We start from the raw sequence: 16,120 nt of genomic DNA on the forward strand, positions 1-16,120 counted from the left end.
AATCAGACCTCAGACACTTGACACTTATTAGCTGTGTGACCCTGGACAAGTCACTTAACTCCATTGCCTTAAGAGAAAAACATTATTCTGAGGAGAGCCCCATAGATTTCACCTGATTTTAGTGCCTTCCCTCTCAGATGATCTTCTCTTTATCCTGTATATATCTTGTTTATACACAGTTGTCTGTGAGCTACTGGAAAGCAAGGACTGCTTTTGCCTTTGTATCCCCAAGGCTGTGGGCACATACTCTTGATGGTCAGTCATGTCTGATTCTTTGTGACCCCATTTGGGGTTTTCTTGGCAGAGATCCTGGAGTGGTTTGCCATTTCCCTCTCCAGCTCATTTTACAGATAAGGAAACTGAGGCAAACAGGGTTAAATGACTTGCCCAGGGTCAGTAAATATGTCTGACGTGGCATTTGAACTTAGGTCTTTCTGATTCCAGACTCAGTGCTCTATCCACTGAGCCACCTAGCTGCCCAAGTGGGCACATAGTAGGTGCTAAATAAATGCCTTTTGAATCTCACATACTGCCTAAAAAAAAGAGAGAGCAAGAGAGAGAGAGAGACAGAGACAGAGAGAGACAGAGAGAGAGAGAGAATGATTTTTGGTTAAGAACTTTTAAATTGGGGGAGCTAGGTGGTGCAGTGGATAGAGTATCGGCCCTAGGGTCAGGACTACCTGAGTTCAACTGCGGCCTCACACCCATAACACTCACTAGCTGTGTGACCCTGGGCAAGTCACTTAACCCTATTGCCTAGCCAAAAAAAAAAAAAAGAAGAAGAACCTCTGGATTTAAATGATCTCCACGGTCCCTTCTAGCTTTACATCCATGATCCTCTAACAAGATACCCTCCTTCCATGCCTTCAAGGGAGGCTATACTCAGACTACACATCCCACAATCCTTGTCGGCACTCTTCCCATTACCTCATCTCTCTGCCTCGTTTTCGCCCGCCTCTACCTCACGGTTGGTGGGGGGGAAGCGGCCAAGAGCCCTCAGTTCTCGCGAGGTCGGCTTCTCCCTCTCTCGGCTGAGCCGATTCCCGGCCGTCCTTTCGCGAGACTTCGTGCCCCTCAGACGCCCCTGCCGCCGCATCCGACGAAGCCCTGGACCGGGACCCAGACCGGCTTCTTCTGCGGGCAGAGCTCGAGCTTCGGCTCCGGCCCCGCCGAGGCCCCGGACCCCCCCTGCCCTGTCTTCCCTGCCCTCCTCTGCCGCTGTCATGGCGGACCCCAAATACGCCGACCTCCCCGGCATTGTGAGTAGAGGGCCCGGACAGCCCCCGCCCCGCGACCCGGCACGGTCCCTCCCTGGCCGCGCCGCTTGGGCCGCCGCCGGGGACCCGCCCGAGGGCGCCGGCTCGAACGCCCCGGCTCACGCGTGGGCCCCGGCGCCTCCCCCGCCGCCCGGCGGGCTGCCCGGTCCCTGCCCGGGGACCCTCACCCGGTCCCCGGCACCCCATCCCCACCCCCGCCCCGGGGTGCGGCCGGCCACGAGCGCTGAAGGTGGAGCCCGAGTCGTGTCCGCGTCCTTTCTGTCTCCCTGAGTGCCGGGGCAGCCTCGGGCGAGTCACGTTCCCGTTCTGGGCCGCCGGTCCTCCCTCGATTGCCTTGCCATGGCCCCCTTCAGCTTAAATCCGTGCTCCTGCCCCTATCCAGAGGCTCCCCGGCCACCTCTCCGCACCCGCTTCCTGAGCCTTGCCTTGGCCTCCTCCTTCTTAACCTAGGGTCCATGAACTTTCTCCTTTCAGTAGTTTGATAACAGAATTTCTATACAATTGATTTCCTTTGTAATCCTAGGTATTTATTTTGTGCATTTAAAAGCAGTCTGAGAATGGATTCATAGGTTTCACCAGACTGTCAAAGTTGTTTGTGATACAAAAAAGATTAAGAAACCCCTGCCTTAAACCCTCTTACCCATCTAAGGATTTGTTTCACTCTTCTGCTGTCAGATCTCCCTCCAGGCTTCTCTCTTCCAGGCTGTCTCCACCCACTCCCATTGCATTGTAGCCCTCTTGAGAGTATTCTGACTACCAAGCACCTGGCTTCCGTCTCTGAGCTTCTTTACCTCCACCTCTTTTTTTATTTTTCCAATTAACAAGCATTTTTTTTCTCTCTTCACCCATTGGGAAAAAAAAGATAAAACCCTTATAACAAATATGCATTGTACTTATTTGTTACAAGTGTTTTTTTTTCTTTTCCAGTTTGGGGGGTGGTGTTAGGAGAGCCTGAAGGGAGAAAAAATAGATGGTTGATATCTTTGTATTTTAATATGATAGTGGAACAGAAAAAAATACAAGTAGTCAAAACAAATTCCCACAGTAGCCCCCTCCAAAAAATCATATATCCCATTCATCATCCTGAGTCCACCACCTCTCTTTCAGGACATGGGTGGCCTGGAATCTACCCCCAGGAGTCCTGGCTGATCATTGCATTGATCAGAGTTTTTAAATCTTTCAAGGTGGATTGTCTTTACAACATTATAGTTATTGTGTAAATTGTCCTCCATCTCCTCTGTGAAAGCTCTCGCCTTCCTTTTGTTTTCTTCTTTTCTGTAAGTGTGCTCTTTCAGGCTGCCACCAATTCCATTGCACTGTAACCTAACATTTCACCTACCCCCAACCTATACCTCATAAGCTTGTGCACCTCTCACAATGCAAGACTTGGCCCCCTCCTCTTGACTCCTATTAGCATCCAAGAATGTTTCCTCCTCTCCTGTCTTATCTTCCCACTCTTATTTCCATTGCATTCAACCTCTCCTAGACTATCCCTCCGATTTCATACTTCCTCTCTACCACCAACACACACCCCTAGGCCTCCTCTACCTTGCATTTTACCAAAATGAAACAAATACTGACTATATGGCCTTTGACACTCCCATACTAACCATGACCTGTTCCCCTTGCTGCCTTATTTCCACTTTTGCCAGACTTAGAGTTGGCTAATGGCAGATAAGAAGTTGGAGCAACAAAATCATTCTTAGATCAGGTTTAGAACTCTGTCTAAAGCTCTGAAAACTGCCATCCCATATCAATACATTTGATGTACCCCCGAGTTGTACTAGTTTACCATTATAGTAAGTGAAGTGAAAAGACTTAAGGTCCATGTCCCTCTCAACCTTGTCTCCTCAGATTAGTAAAAAAAATACAGTGCCTAACCCTCAGATGAAAGCATTGTCTTTGTCATAACTCACATTCAGCTTCTACCATCAAGTTTCAGTTGCTTCAGCCACCAGCCCTGTGGTGGTTCCCTGGGCTGGGTGAAGGATAAGGGACAGGTGAGCAGGCAGGTGATCTGGGAATCATCCCGTCTTCTCTGTTAGCCATGATAAATGGAGGGGAAGGGACTTGGTGGGTACTTTGTCATGAGGTGGGTTGGTTACTTCTTCTACCTGCAGGCCAGGAATGAACCAGATGTTTATGAGACCAGCGATCTCCCTGAGGACGACCAAGCAGAATTTGATTCGGTAAGACCACACACTGCTGTTCCACAGCACTCCTTTGGTGCCCTTCCCCTGGCCTATCTCATCCTTTTCCCTAATAAGCCACCACAAAAATCTGGTGTGCCAGCCTCATTTCCAGGGCATTTTAAGTTGTTGGTCATACAAAAGATTTACACTCATCATTGAACTTGGAGCATGAAGGAGAAATGCTAAGACAGTTCAGACCTTTAAAGCTCTTGAGTTTAGCTGGTAAAATCTGAGCAAATAACTGAGGTTAGGAAAAACATAGACTTCTAGGACCTGGTTATTGTTTAAGAACAAATATGAAACCTGAGATGCTGTAAACTCCCTGAGACTGAGTTATGTCTTCCTCAAACAGTATTTCACTCAATATTCCACAGTAACACCGGTTACTGTGGACTGGTGACTTACCTAGTGCAGAGCTTCATGGGGCAGAGCAAGGATTGTGGTTTGGAGCTTTTTACAGAGATTGGGGAACGGTCATGACAAAGAAAGATGGTGGAGGAATCGATTCACTTTCTTAACAAAGAAAAGGTGCTTTGAGGGATGTTTAGATATAGGAAGATGTCCAGAGAAGAGAGATGGTATGGGGGAAACTATGGATACTGTCCCAGACAAGGAAGAGCATTTAGCACATAATCTGGTCAAGTCTCCCTTGTTTAGAGAGCTTTGTATAGTATAGAAGAAGGAAGATATATACATACATATATATATGTGTGTATACATATATGTATGTATATATATGGTCCTTCCCTTCAAGGAATCCAGCGCCAACACCCAAGCTAATAGAAGAAATAAGATACACCCAAATAGTGCCTAGGTCATAACAGAGAAGTACAAATTAAATGGTACAAGCTGTGTGTGAGTTCCTGAGGGCACTGACGCAGTTTGTTCCGCTTCTGAAAAGGGCAGGTAGGATTGACTGTTCTTTATCTCTGAAAAAGAAACAGCAGGTTGTTTCCCTCCCTTTGGTTTGGGGATATCATAGAATATGCTTAATTGTATTTATTATGTGTTTCTGGTATTCCCACAATGGCCTAGGCTAGAGTGATGTCTGAACAAAGACAGCATGGCTGACCATCCTCAGGAGGCAGGCTCCATACAAACATGTATGAATCTTTTGGCTGTGTCTGGGAGTTTTCTGGTCAGTTGGGGGGTGCTGGATGCTGGCTGATAATGTGTGGCTTGGCATATTCACTTTTTTCTTGTTTGGCTCTCCCACATGGCAGTAGCCCCTGATTTTCAAACAGACCGTATCTTCTACCCCACCCCACCTTCTGTGGTATGTCTCTTGTGGCATCTCTCTCTAGCTGCTCGCATGTCATGTCCCAAAGCTGCAGTCATATGGAGATGGATGTAGTGTGGTACAGTTGTCCAAAGAATAATGTGTGAGTGTGGCTGAGGCATCTTTTGTTGCTCATGAGCTATTCTTACCTGTCACTATAAGAGCTATTCTTAAAGGTCCTTCTCCAGATTAGTCATCTCTCTCCTCTTTAGAGGTCAAAAGTGGGAGGTGCTGAGCACATTATCATAATGCCACAATCCAGGAATTCTGCTCAATTTCAGCCTGGGCCTGTCTAGACTCTAGAATAAATGTCAAGTTTTCACAGAGAGATACTGAATGGGACCCTACTGCTGACCAATCTCTAATGCAGGGACAGGAATTAATTTCAGAGGAAACCTATCCATTTGAAAAATAAATTGTGATTTTTCTTTTGGTGTATTCCTGGTGTCCACAGAGGGTTCTCCTTAATGAGCAGAGCCATTGAACCGAGGGTAACGTCCCTGGCTAAGCCTCACCAGCTGTGGAATAGGCTTAATAGGATGTTAACTACCTGGGAGAGGAGAGCCAAAAAGGATGTCCATTCCAGGTCAGCTGCTTCTCCCCCAGACAGAACCTAAGCAGATGTCTGGTTTATTCCTAAGTAAGAGTGCTTTTTTCCAGACTCCAATAATCTCTCATCTCAAATGGGAAAGATAAGTATTTTATTTCCCTGGATCCTTTGTTCAGTATCTACCAATAACAGCGCTAGGAAACTGGAGAAATGATGACGTAAGTTTAGTTGCTTTCCCTCAACATTTCTTTTAGTGACTCTCCAGCAGTAGAAGTAGAGAAATGAGGATGCCTTCAGCTGCTTTAGGAGGAGCCAAGGCTTTCGATGTTTTCTGTCATAAAGCTAATGTATCTGGCTACAGCTTGTCCCTTTGGGCCCTAGAGAGACAGTTTGCCAAGGAAGCTGAGTAATGGCTCTACTGCTGTTCTTAATTCACATTTAAATTTGTAACTTGAGATGTATATGAATTAAAACTTCAGCAATCTTGGTTTCTTTGATATCAACATTTCTCCCAGCATGCCTACCTTCCTGAAGATATAGCATGGGAGAAAGGCACATACCACTATCACTGTTCAACCTTGAGTCTCTCACACAAATTCATACAAAGCTACCATTCCACTACCCCCAGTGATGGTGTTCTCTAAGTTAATCTCCAGACTTTTGATTAAAGGAATAGTGAAGTAGCTTTAGCGTGTGTAACACCAATATGGTAACCTCTATTATTTCTTCATTGTGAGAGAAACTTTGTCTGGCCCAGTAATCTTAAATTAAGCCACAGATGGAGATGGTGGCTTAAAAAAATAAACTGTATCCAGAATTTTATAATTGCTACTTCATAGTATACCTGGAAATGTTGCTATCCTCAGAAGGCTGGTATGGGAAAGGTTTGTTTATAAAATGACCAAGTTCCTTACTGTGCAGTAAAGCAGCTAAAGCAAGAAATGATATTCCAAAGGGGAGTGAGCGAAGGGTGCTGGGCCAACTAAAGGGTCTAGCTGACCTTACCATGTGACCCCTCTCATACTACAAGTTACCCTTCATTGCTGTCCATACACAGGTTTGGTTTTCCCAGGCCAAGTTCCAAGATAATTGGGAAATGGACTGGGTTTTTTTGGTAGGATTAAAAAAAAAAAATTTGAGGAAAGTTAATTCCCAAAGGTGAACCCTGTCTTCTATACTTGATCTGTCAGTACTCAACTTTAGTATATGAATTGTTTTATTTATGATTTTTGAAGCTACTAGAGCAGGAAAGCAAGAGGAACATTCTTAACTAAACACATGGTTCATAGCAGTCCTCACTGCCAGATAATGGGAAAACCTACTGCTCTGTTGCAAACTCTGGTGCTCTGAGAGGGTTGTGGCACAGCCAGCAGTCTCCTGGCTGCTTATGCAGTTTGTTCAGCCTCTGAGAAGGGCAGGTAGGATTGATTGTTCTCTAGCCCCAAAAAAGGAACAGCAGGTTGTTTCCCTCCCTTTGGTTTGGGGATATCATAGAATATGCATAATTGTGTTTAATAACTGTTAATGCACATGAACTTATCTGAGTTTTTCCTAATGCTTTCCCCCTCCCTCCTCACCACCTTGCCTGGACACTAGTTTGCACAAGTAAGACCATTCAGTGCTTCTACTTTGCATGTTTTCTTGTTTTCCATCTTGCATGCCAGTGAACTGCCTCCTGTCCTTTTGTTGTCACTAATCATTTCAAAAGCCAATAAACACCTGATTGGGTGACTTTGATGCCTGCCGGCCTCCTGTTTAAAGATGGTTAGTCAAGTTTTGTATATAGAATTCTAATTGGATTACTGTTACCTTTTCCTTATGTGAGCATCTTAGAGTCAAATTGTCAGGTGGAGGGTGGTACGTGGCGATAAAGACTATAAAAGCATTTGGGCATGAGGATTCCATTGATTTGAGGAGCAGAAAATGGGAAAATATGCCCCCTTTTTCCAGCCTGGAACAAGACCAATAGAAAGAGAATAGTTTTGAACTATGTTAGATCAAGGTTATATCACTTCAGGTGACTGTACAGCAAGAGGCCAATGCCTCTTCCTCCATCAAAGGAACATCTCTGGGGAATAGCTATCAGGATTTTTAATTTGTGTGTGTGTACGTATGTGTGTGTTCCGTGGAAATTTTAATTTCCAACATTGTTGCCCAGCACATTTTTTGGACTACCTCATCTGAATGGAGGAACAATTGGTTTGTGCTTAGAATTGCAAACTAATTTTAATATCAACTTAAGCAAAACAGAAAGTTACATCTTGTGTGTTGGAGGATAAAGGTGAGGGAGAATCATATGTATTCTAAAACCGAGAACTGTCTTTTTTATTATCCATGACACAACTTCATATATTACTAATTCCAAAAATAGCCTCAACCTTGTTCTCTAGAATTTCAAATAAAGAAACAGTGATTTAGAATTAACTATTCTTTTGTACCCCTCCTTAAAAATGGATAGTTAGCTTTGATTTTATATGGGTAAATTCTAGGTTATATTCTCCAGCACTATCCTCTCTAACCACCTATAGTGTCTCTAGCTCTTTCTTTGGTACTGTACCTAAGTCAGAGCAAAGTACGAACTTTTGGCCTCCTCCACCTCCTCACTGCCTCATATCCACTCCACTCCCCACCTCACCCTCCAGGATTTGTGTAGTCACTTGGCCAGATACTCCTGGTGAGTTTAGAAATTGAATAGAGTGAGTGAGGAACGAGTCATATGAAAAATGCTACATCAACTGTCCTTGCTGACACCCATGATTAGGATATGAGACTTTTCAGTCAGGGTGACTGTGGTGTTTTGTGTTTCTTTGGTGATCAATACAACTCCAGGTAGTGGGAATTATATATAAGATTTCATTTTCTCTCTGGCACATCCTGGAGACCATGATTTGAAAACTAATCCATCACTTGGTTATTTCCACTAGCAAGTTTTTTTGTACCCCCTGCTGCTCATTCTTCATGATTTGGATTTGAACTTGGGAGTCTACTCCCTGATGACCATTTGCTTCTCTCCCTGAGCCAGCTTTATCTCACTAGGACAAGGATGAGAAAGGCTTGGTCTCTGTGTTTGCATGTGAGCACCTTTGCAGGCTTTCCATCCAGGCAGTCCCACTGAAACCTCCCCCTGCCTCTTCCAGCTCAGACAGCAAAACTGAAAATGGAGCTCCAGTTCAGTCTAAAGGAGGAACCTTGCCTGGGCCAGAAACAGTCATTAGAGGAAGTAACTATGGGATGAGGAATGAAGAGGTGGGGAGGTCAGGATACAGCTATGCTTGTATTACATGGAGGAGATTGAGACCCAGTCTCTAGTGTATATCCCTGTACTCATGCCCTTCATTTGTGTCTGCCCCTTTGGAGCATCTTTTGGGATTTTCCCCTCCTGGAGATTCCTAATTCAGCACTGCCTAGGACTAGGAACCATCTGTCATGGCCTGGGTTTACAGAAACTATATTTGTTACCCTCTCCTTCACTCCCCCCCCCCCCCAAATGGATCCTGTAACAAGGGAATTAAAAAGTCAGATTCCCCACAAGGGTCTGAGAGCTGGATATTGGAATTCTTTGAACTTTGGTCTCCCTCTGCTAGCTCATCACAGTAAAATTAAGCTCGCTTATTCAGGGAACAAGAAGGTTATTTAGCAGTAACCAAAATTAGGTGCTCCCAGGGCTAGGGGAATGAGAAAATGATTGGAATTAGGGACTGTTTTACCCCTACTGTGAGAGCAGCCACAGCAGAGAAAACAGGTGTTTGACAGGTTCTTCCTGCTTCCTTTGTCAGCAGCTGGGATTAGCTGTCCTGCCTAACCTGAACACTTGCTTTTCCCTTCCCTCACTAGGGCTCATGCTGCCATTTTAACTGTCTTGTGCTCCCGAAGCCTCGAAAATCAGGGTAGTGGCCAGAGGCTAACCACTCAACTAGAGGCCTTTGGAATGGCCACAGTCTCTCCTTCACACCTGCCATCTCTTCTGGGCCACTATAGGAGAAATCCCCTTTAGCTCAGCAATGCTTTGATTCCTCTTTTCTTTCTTATCATTTCCTTAATCCATGTCACTGGCTGATCACCTCTAACTGCTGGTGTTCTTCTATTTTTTAGTAATTATCCTTTCACCTAATCTCCTGTGTAGCCTTGTTACCTAGGGGGAGGGTCGGGTCTTACTCTTTCCCACCCTTTTTGAGTATGTGGGGATCTCATCTGTAATTAACTGTTACCAAGGTTTTGCCAAGCTCCCCCGGGGCCCTGTGGTACGGTATGTTTTAAGAGTATCATGTAGTGCATGTGACAATGTGCTAATAACAATTTTGTCTTTTTTTCCCCCCAATTTCCCACTCCTTTTCCTCTTAACCTCTTTTGACTTTCTCACCTCTGGGGAAACTGCAAGGAGCTGGTAAGAAGCCTGACCTTTTGTCTGCTTTTTTAACGGGTGTGCTATCATGGGATGGGTGTTCTCCTGCCCTTTTGTCTGTACCAAACTTCTCATCCTTCCATTCCCTGCCCACTTAGCTGGCTTAACCTTGACCCCATTCATTCTGCCACCATCAAATACCTCTCGGACACTGATCTAAGACCCTAGAATGTAAAAGTGGAGAGTCCTTCAACACTGTTCTCCTGCCCCTTCCAGGGGTAACACATACTTAGAGAGGCTCCTGATGCCAAAGTCACCTAACACCTATGTTGTAAGGCCCATTGTCAGTGCTGCTATGTAAGGGGCAGGGACCTATAGCTGAAGGAAGACTGCTGGTGAATTTTCTGTCTCATTCTGTCTCACAGTCAAGTCCCAGGCCTGTAATAGGTTGGTGCTGATCTCTGCTCAGCTGTCCTAAGATTGAAATTGTCTAAGGCTGGCTGATTTTTTACAATCCCTTCACTGCCCAGGGCATCATCTTTCCTTGGACTGAAGGACTGTCACCCTTCAAACTTAAAATTTTTAATAGAGTTTTTAATTTTACTGTCCTTGCTGATCAGGGTCCTGGCAAGGGAAGAGAGGAGGGGATTCAAGGGTGGACTAGAGAAAAGGTAGTTATCTCATGCTTAATTTTCTCCTAGATGTTTCAGGGGCTTTTATTCCCTTAATTTGAGTTCTTTCCCAGTCACATGTGAAGTAGAGATCAGAGATCAAGATACTCACTGATTGGATACCTGGGGTATGTGGTGCTTTGGGCACAGCACCCCAGAGAGGACTGGAAAAATGATGCTTTTATTATCGAAAGCTCCTTTGCTTTTCTTCTGGTCCTGGGCTCTTGACCCTCTGTTCTCTGCCCATCATAACTGCCCATGGCTTCCCCTGGAGATGAGGTAAAGACAAAAGGTTAAGTGTTTCTCTCCCCTAATGTACTCCCTTCCCCTCCCCCCCAATAAAGCTGCCACTAATATTCTGGTTCCTCCTCAGACTAACCCCAAGATGTGATAGGGTACATGGTCAAAGATGGAGCTGTAAAGATGAGGGCTGCATTTTCCTACCCCTTGCCTTCTTCTCTGTACCCCACACCCAAGCTGGGAGAGAGGGGAAAAAGAACCTCTCTCTCCTTTCTTCCACAATAAGACTAGTATCCTAATCCTGGGTGAAGTCTGCTATATTATAGGGATGGATGTCAGACCTCTCTAAGTATTTGGGGAGGGAACACTGGCCTGTGAGACAGCATTAGAATCTGGGGGTAGAGATGGAGAATGTAGATGTTTGTATTACAGTGAGGTAACTGCTTCTTCCATCTCTGGGCTTCAAACCGAGGCCCTTTCCTCATTCCATGGCCCATCCCCACCAAAGTCCCCTTTTCCTGGAAAAGCCTGTCTGTGTAGTGAGGCTCTTCTAGAACTGGCTTTAGTCTATGATCTGTGCCAGTGGAAGTTGGCAAGGCAGGATGCTTGCTGTAGCTTTTCTCTGGATTGAACCTGAGATGTTTCTTCTGTAGGACAGGCATATAATCCCTATCATGATGCATATTAACTGGATGGGTTTCTGCTTCTATGTTGTCCTTCAGAAGACAGACCCATCTAAATTTCTCAATCTCAGCCTGATAGGTCTAGGGAATGGCCACTGACTCCCGAAATCTCACGGACCCGTGCTCCAAGTGATGTCAGGTGGTACCAGCAGTGTGCTAATACCTTCTCTACCAGCTAGCAGCCTGGTAGCTTGTTATCTCTTTCATCTTGCCCTTTGTGACAAGCAGGTTTGGGGTGAGACTAAAATAGAGTGGTCTTAGCAGATCTGGGATGGGGGGAGGGCAGTTTTTAGTGGTATAAACATTTAGAGTACATGAGATGGCTTGGATAACCCTGCCAGCTCCCAGAGCTTGTTGTTGAAAGTAGAAGAGATACTTGCTGTTGTCATGCATCCCCAGCTGAAGCAAGGGGTTGATGTTTATAGAGAGCCAAGGCTTTAGCTTTGGTTCTGGATCCCTTGTTTCCATATAAATCTTATTCAAACTGTGACAGGAAAGGAAAATTCATTTCCTCTCTGTGGACTGAGCCAGAAGGAGCATCAAAGTGACGAATTTTTTTTTCCCTTTCCCCCAGTGAAGTAAAATAAAAACACAGGAGGGACATTCAGTGATGGTTTGGGTGTGGGGAAGACTTTGGGTGGTGGACTTGGAAAGACTTCTCTTGATCTAAAATATCTGTCTTTCCAGGAGGAGCTGACAAGTACAAGTGTGGAGCATATCATTGTCAACCCAAACGCTGCCTATGACAAGTTCAAAGACAAAAGAGTGGGGACCAAGGGACTTGGTGAGGCCAGAGTTGGGTGTGCGATCAGGCAGGAGGGGTGATAAGGGTAAAACTCAGAATGAGATGGGTGTATGAGGAGGAATGGGAAAAAAGGCCTAGAAGCAACCTTCTGAGTTCTGGACTTTTTTGTAGTGGACTTACTCCTGGGAAGGGACCCTTCCAAGGGGCCTCTGGTGGAAACAAGTAACTCTTTAAATCCCCTCCCTTGCCTGGGAGTTAGAAGCAGTGACAAAGGTGGGACAACCTTTCCATTCCTTTCTCCTCTCTTCTCTTCCCATGCAGACTTTTCAGATCGTATTGGGAAAACCAAAAGGACAGGATATGAATCTGGAGAGTTTGAAATGGTTCGTTATGAGGGGGAATTTCTCATCTAGGGAGACAATTAAAAGGGAAAATTTTGGATGTTCCTCTGGTTGTTGGGGCTGAGGGGCCCTACTGGTTATTGAAAGGGACATCCCTTAAGTTGGTGTTGCCACTTACCTGGCTGTTGTTTGAAGTCATCAGTCTTGGAAATGTAGTAGACATGTTGGACTGGGCAAAATACACTTTGTGATTGGATTCTGGGATTTGGGCAGTTCCCTATCCTGAGGGATGTGACACCCCCTTTTATCCTTGACCTCCAGCTTGGAGAGGGACTGGGGCTGAAGGAGACACCCCAACAGAAGTATCAGCGACTTTTGCATGAGGTTCAAGAATTAATGACCGAGGTGGAGAAGATAAAGGTAACCCAGGAGCTCTGCTTCCTCCTCTACCCCCAGTCCTTGTCCCTTTGACCTTGGGAGGGAGGGAGAAGGTGCCTGGAACCGTATTCAAGACTGGGAATAGAAGCTGACCAATTTTCTGTCCAGGACTGATCTTCCAGTGCACTCCCAGTGACTGACACTTGGCTCAGGTCTGGCCCAATTCTTTGCAGTTCCTCATGGTTTTCTTACCTCTTCCCCTCCCAGGCAACAGTGAAAGAGTCAGCTGCTGAGGAGAAGCTGACCCCTGTGGTGCTGGCCAAACAGCTGGCTGTCCTGAAGCAGCAGCTCGTTGCCTCCCACCTAGAGAAGCTACTGGGACCTGATGCTGCCATCAACCTCACTGACCCTGATGGAGCCCTGGCTAAGTGGGTACCCTGGGCCAGAGAGCCTCTGCAAGGCCAGGCTGCAGCTAGGGAGGGGAACAGGGAAATGAAAGGAAGTCACACTTGTGCCCCTACCCCGCATGTGAAGTGACTTTTTGTTGATCTTCTTTCCTTGGCATAGCCGTCTACTGGTGCAGCTGGAGGCAGCAAAAAGCAGCAAAGGGGTTGGGGTAGGGGGCAAGGATGCTGCTGGGCCCCCCCCTGACAGCAGCCTGGTCACTTATGAGCTTCATTCTCGGCCTGAGCAAGACAAGTTCTCCCAGGCTGCCAAGGTGAGTGGCTGGAGTAGTCACTTGTGAGCAGTTTTAGTATCCTGCTCCCTGGCAGTCTTCTGACTAAGCTAAGTCTAGCCTGTATATTTCTCAGTGTTTAAAGCACTTGGGACTGATTGTTTGGCACAATCTGACTGGCCAGGGATGTATAAACTGTATTGGGGTGGGGCAGCAGTTGTCTGTGGGGCGCATTTCTGCTGTTTTACAATAACAAGGGGGCCACCCCTTAACTCTAGTTTAGGGGAGTCTCTTACCCTTGCTTTCACTACAGGTTGCAGAGCTTGAGAAACGGCTGTCAGAGCTGGAGGCAACAGTGCGCTGTGACCAGGACCCTCAGGTCAGATGCTCTCATGCCCTGCCAGAGCCTTTCCTTGTTTCCCACAACCAGTACAGGAAGGTCAGGAGTCTATATTCTTGGAACTAAGAAGGGAGGAAGATAATGCCCTGTTTGCCAGGCACTGTGCTAAAAGCACTTTTTACAAATAATCCTCCCAACCACCCTGGGAGGTAGGTGCTACTATTAACCCCATTTTACAGTTGAGGAAACAGGCTGACAGAGGTTAAGTAACTTGCCCAGTCACACAGCTGGTAAGCACCTGAGGCTAAATTTGAATTCAGGTCTTCCTAACCCCAGGGCCAGTACTCTGCTGCACCAGCAGCTGCCTCTAAGGGGATAAGAAACCTATTTCTCAAAGTCAAGCAAAGCTGGGGATGCCAAAATGGAAGGTGGTGGTAATGATAAGAAAACGGAGACTGATCTCACTCATTCTTCCCATCTCTTCCTCTAGAATCCCCTGTCTGCGGGTCTGCAGGGATCCAGCCTGATGGTAAGCAGGGAGGGAGCTATGTACAATAGCAGGATTTTGGAAGGGATGTTACAGTTGAGTTTTCTCCAAGCATTGGCTATTCAGAGTTCTGGCTCCAAGTGGATTTATCCTAGTGATGGCCCCAGTGTGTATTTGTAAATCTCTGGCCCTCCCTTCACTTCCCCAGGAAACAGTGGAGCTGTTGCAGGCAAAGGTGAGCACCCTGGACCTTGCTGCTTTGGACCAGGTGGAAGCACGACTACAGGTATGCATCTGGAGAGGTGGCAGTGATCTAAGCATTGATGGCAAGAGTCCTTTGTGTCTTCATTGCCTATCTCATCCTTTGTGCTTCCAGAGTGTCCTGGGGAAAGTGAATGAGATTGCTAAACACAAAGCTGCCGTAGAGGATGCAGACACACAAAGCAAGGTCAGAGCCACACCCCTGCCGCACTACGTCGTTTCCCTACAGTGTCCCACTGACACTGAGACATACAGAACGCAGACACCCAGCCCATTTGCCCACTGCCTTCAGCCTCACATGTATCAGCTTTCCTTCCACGCCCCCAGAAATACTGCCCCCAATGTGAGCCAAATCAGGTCCCCACTGCATGGGGAGCCGCTGCTTGCTGGTCCGACAATGATTCCGGGGTAGCATAACCACTGGCTGTGTGTGCCCTCAGGATCCTTTCTGTTTGCTCTCTCATTTCCCAGGTACATCAGTTGTATGAGACAGTTCAGCGCTGGAGTCCCATCGCTGCCACACTTCCTGAGCTAGTACAGCGACTTGTTACCATCAAGCAGCTGCATGAGCAAGGTGGGGAACCTGGACCAGGGAGGCACTGGGAGGGATTAGGGAGGTGAGCAGTTGAGCCTTTTGGTTCCCTTCCCGAGGTGTGCTACCAAGTCCCAATACCCACCTTCACTTATTGTAGCTATGCAGTTTGGTCAGCTCCTGACACATCTGGATACAACCCAGCAGATGATCGCTGGTTCTCTCAAGGACAATGCTGCCCTGCTGGCTCAGGTTTGTGTCTTCCAACAAAGCTCGGGCCTGTATTCCCCTACCTTAACATATATAGATGAGATTCTTTTGTCCGTCCTTCAAGGAGAGGCCCGAGGCTGAAAGGCCTTCCCTCCCTCTGCTCTTCAAGTTGTAACTTTGCTCATTGGGTTTGGACAAGTTGTAGTTGATTCTGTTTTCCAAAGCATAGTGGGGAGTGAGGAGATCATGGTATCAGTCCTGTGTCTGAGTTTGAGCAAGTCCCTTCATTTCTTTGGGTTGGTTTCATCACCTGTAAAGTGAGGTTGGACCAGATGATCTCTTAAAGTCTTCTCCAATTCCAGAATTGTGTGGTGGGTTACATTCCATCTCTTATTGGCCTTTTTCAGTCACATGTTTCTAGCTCCTTAAGGTACTCCCTCGAAGGTTACGGCCAAAAGTTCCTGAGCACATGTCATCCATTTCTAGGTACAAGCCACCATGCAGGAGAACCTGGTCACAGTGGAGGGAAACTTTGCCAGCATCAACACACGAATGAAGAAACTAGGAAAGTGAGCAGAAGTGGAGGGGCGGTCTGACCCGTTGTGTGTGTCCTGTACTTATCAGCTTGAGTCTGGCTGTGCTCCCTCTTTCCTTAATTATACAAATCCCAGCTTCCCCCTCCCTTCCAAGGAGAGGACCTCCTGCATGTGGAGTGTAGACCCCTTGGATACATTAAACAGTGGTGGCCAAGAGGAAGTATCTCCTGTTAGCCCCTGGAGAGGGGGGGCATGGAAACAGCCATTTTCCTAACCCATGTATAACACTGCTTTCCTGTGATGTGGTGGGAGTAGGGGTACACAGCTGCTGTGGCTAACTGTACAACTTTCTGATCATTAAATGCTGTTGTGCCGTACAT

General features: G+C 46.5%; 1 protein-coding gene and 1 long non-coding RNA gene across 5 annotated transcripts; one reads left to right on the plus strand and one right to left on the minus strand.

Moving 5' to 3' along the window:
- Nucleotides 1–1,066: 1,066 nt before the first annotated feature.
- On the plus strand, nucleotides 1,067–16,117 carry DCTN2 (dynactin subunit 2). 2 transcript variants are annotated; one of them, XM_027855072.1, is made up of 15 exons: nucleotides 1,067–1,259; nucleotides 3,398–3,466; nucleotides 9,677–9,682; nucleotides 11,922–12,018; nucleotides 12,301–12,362; nucleotides 12,642–12,740; nucleotides 12,966–13,126; nucleotides 13,266–13,416; nucleotides 13,688–13,753; nucleotides 14,205–14,243; nucleotides 14,410–14,487; nucleotides 14,578–14,649; nucleotides 14,934–15,036; nucleotides 15,155–15,246; nucleotides 15,691–16,117. In XM_027855072.1, exons 1-15 carry the CDS (start codon nucleotides 1,224–1,226, stop codon nucleotides 15,775–15,777), a joined length of 1,218 nt encoding a protein of 405 aa, XP_027710873.1. In that variant the 5' UTR covers nucleotides 1,067–1,223; the 3' UTR covers nucleotides 15,778–16,117. The 2 variants fall into 2 exon arrangements, with proteins under 2 accessions (XP_027710873.1, XP_027710874.1); XM_027855073.1 differs by lacking the exon at nucleotides 9,677–9,682 and having other exon boundaries at nucleotides 1,068–1,259.
- LOC114038004 lies at nucleotides 2,162–13,759 on the minus strand. 3 transcript variants are annotated; one of them, XR_003568531.1, is made up of 4 exons: nucleotides 13,671–13,759; nucleotides 10,424–10,579; nucleotides 7,108–7,249; nucleotides 2,162–3,391 (listed from the first exon to the last, which is right to left on the minus strand). It is a non-coding gene; the product is annotated as an uncharacterized LOC114038004 (long non-coding RNA). The 3 variants fall into 3 exon arrangements; XR_003568532.1 differs by lacking the exon at nucleotides 13,671–13,759 and adding an exon at nucleotides 12,160–12,340; XR_003568533.1 differs by lacking the exon at nucleotides 7,108–7,249.
- Nucleotides 16,118–16,120: the final 3 nt, after the last annotated feature.

The sequence above is a fragment of the Vombatus ursinus genome, unplaced genomic scaffold (assembly GCF_900497805.2).
Source record: "Vombatus ursinus unplaced genomic scaffold, bare-nosed wombat genome assembly UNPS02010769.1, whole genome shotgun sequence".
NCBI classification, from domain to species: domain Eukaryota; kingdom Metazoa; phylum Chordata; class Mammalia; order Diprotodontia; family Vombatidae; genus Vombatus; species Vombatus ursinus.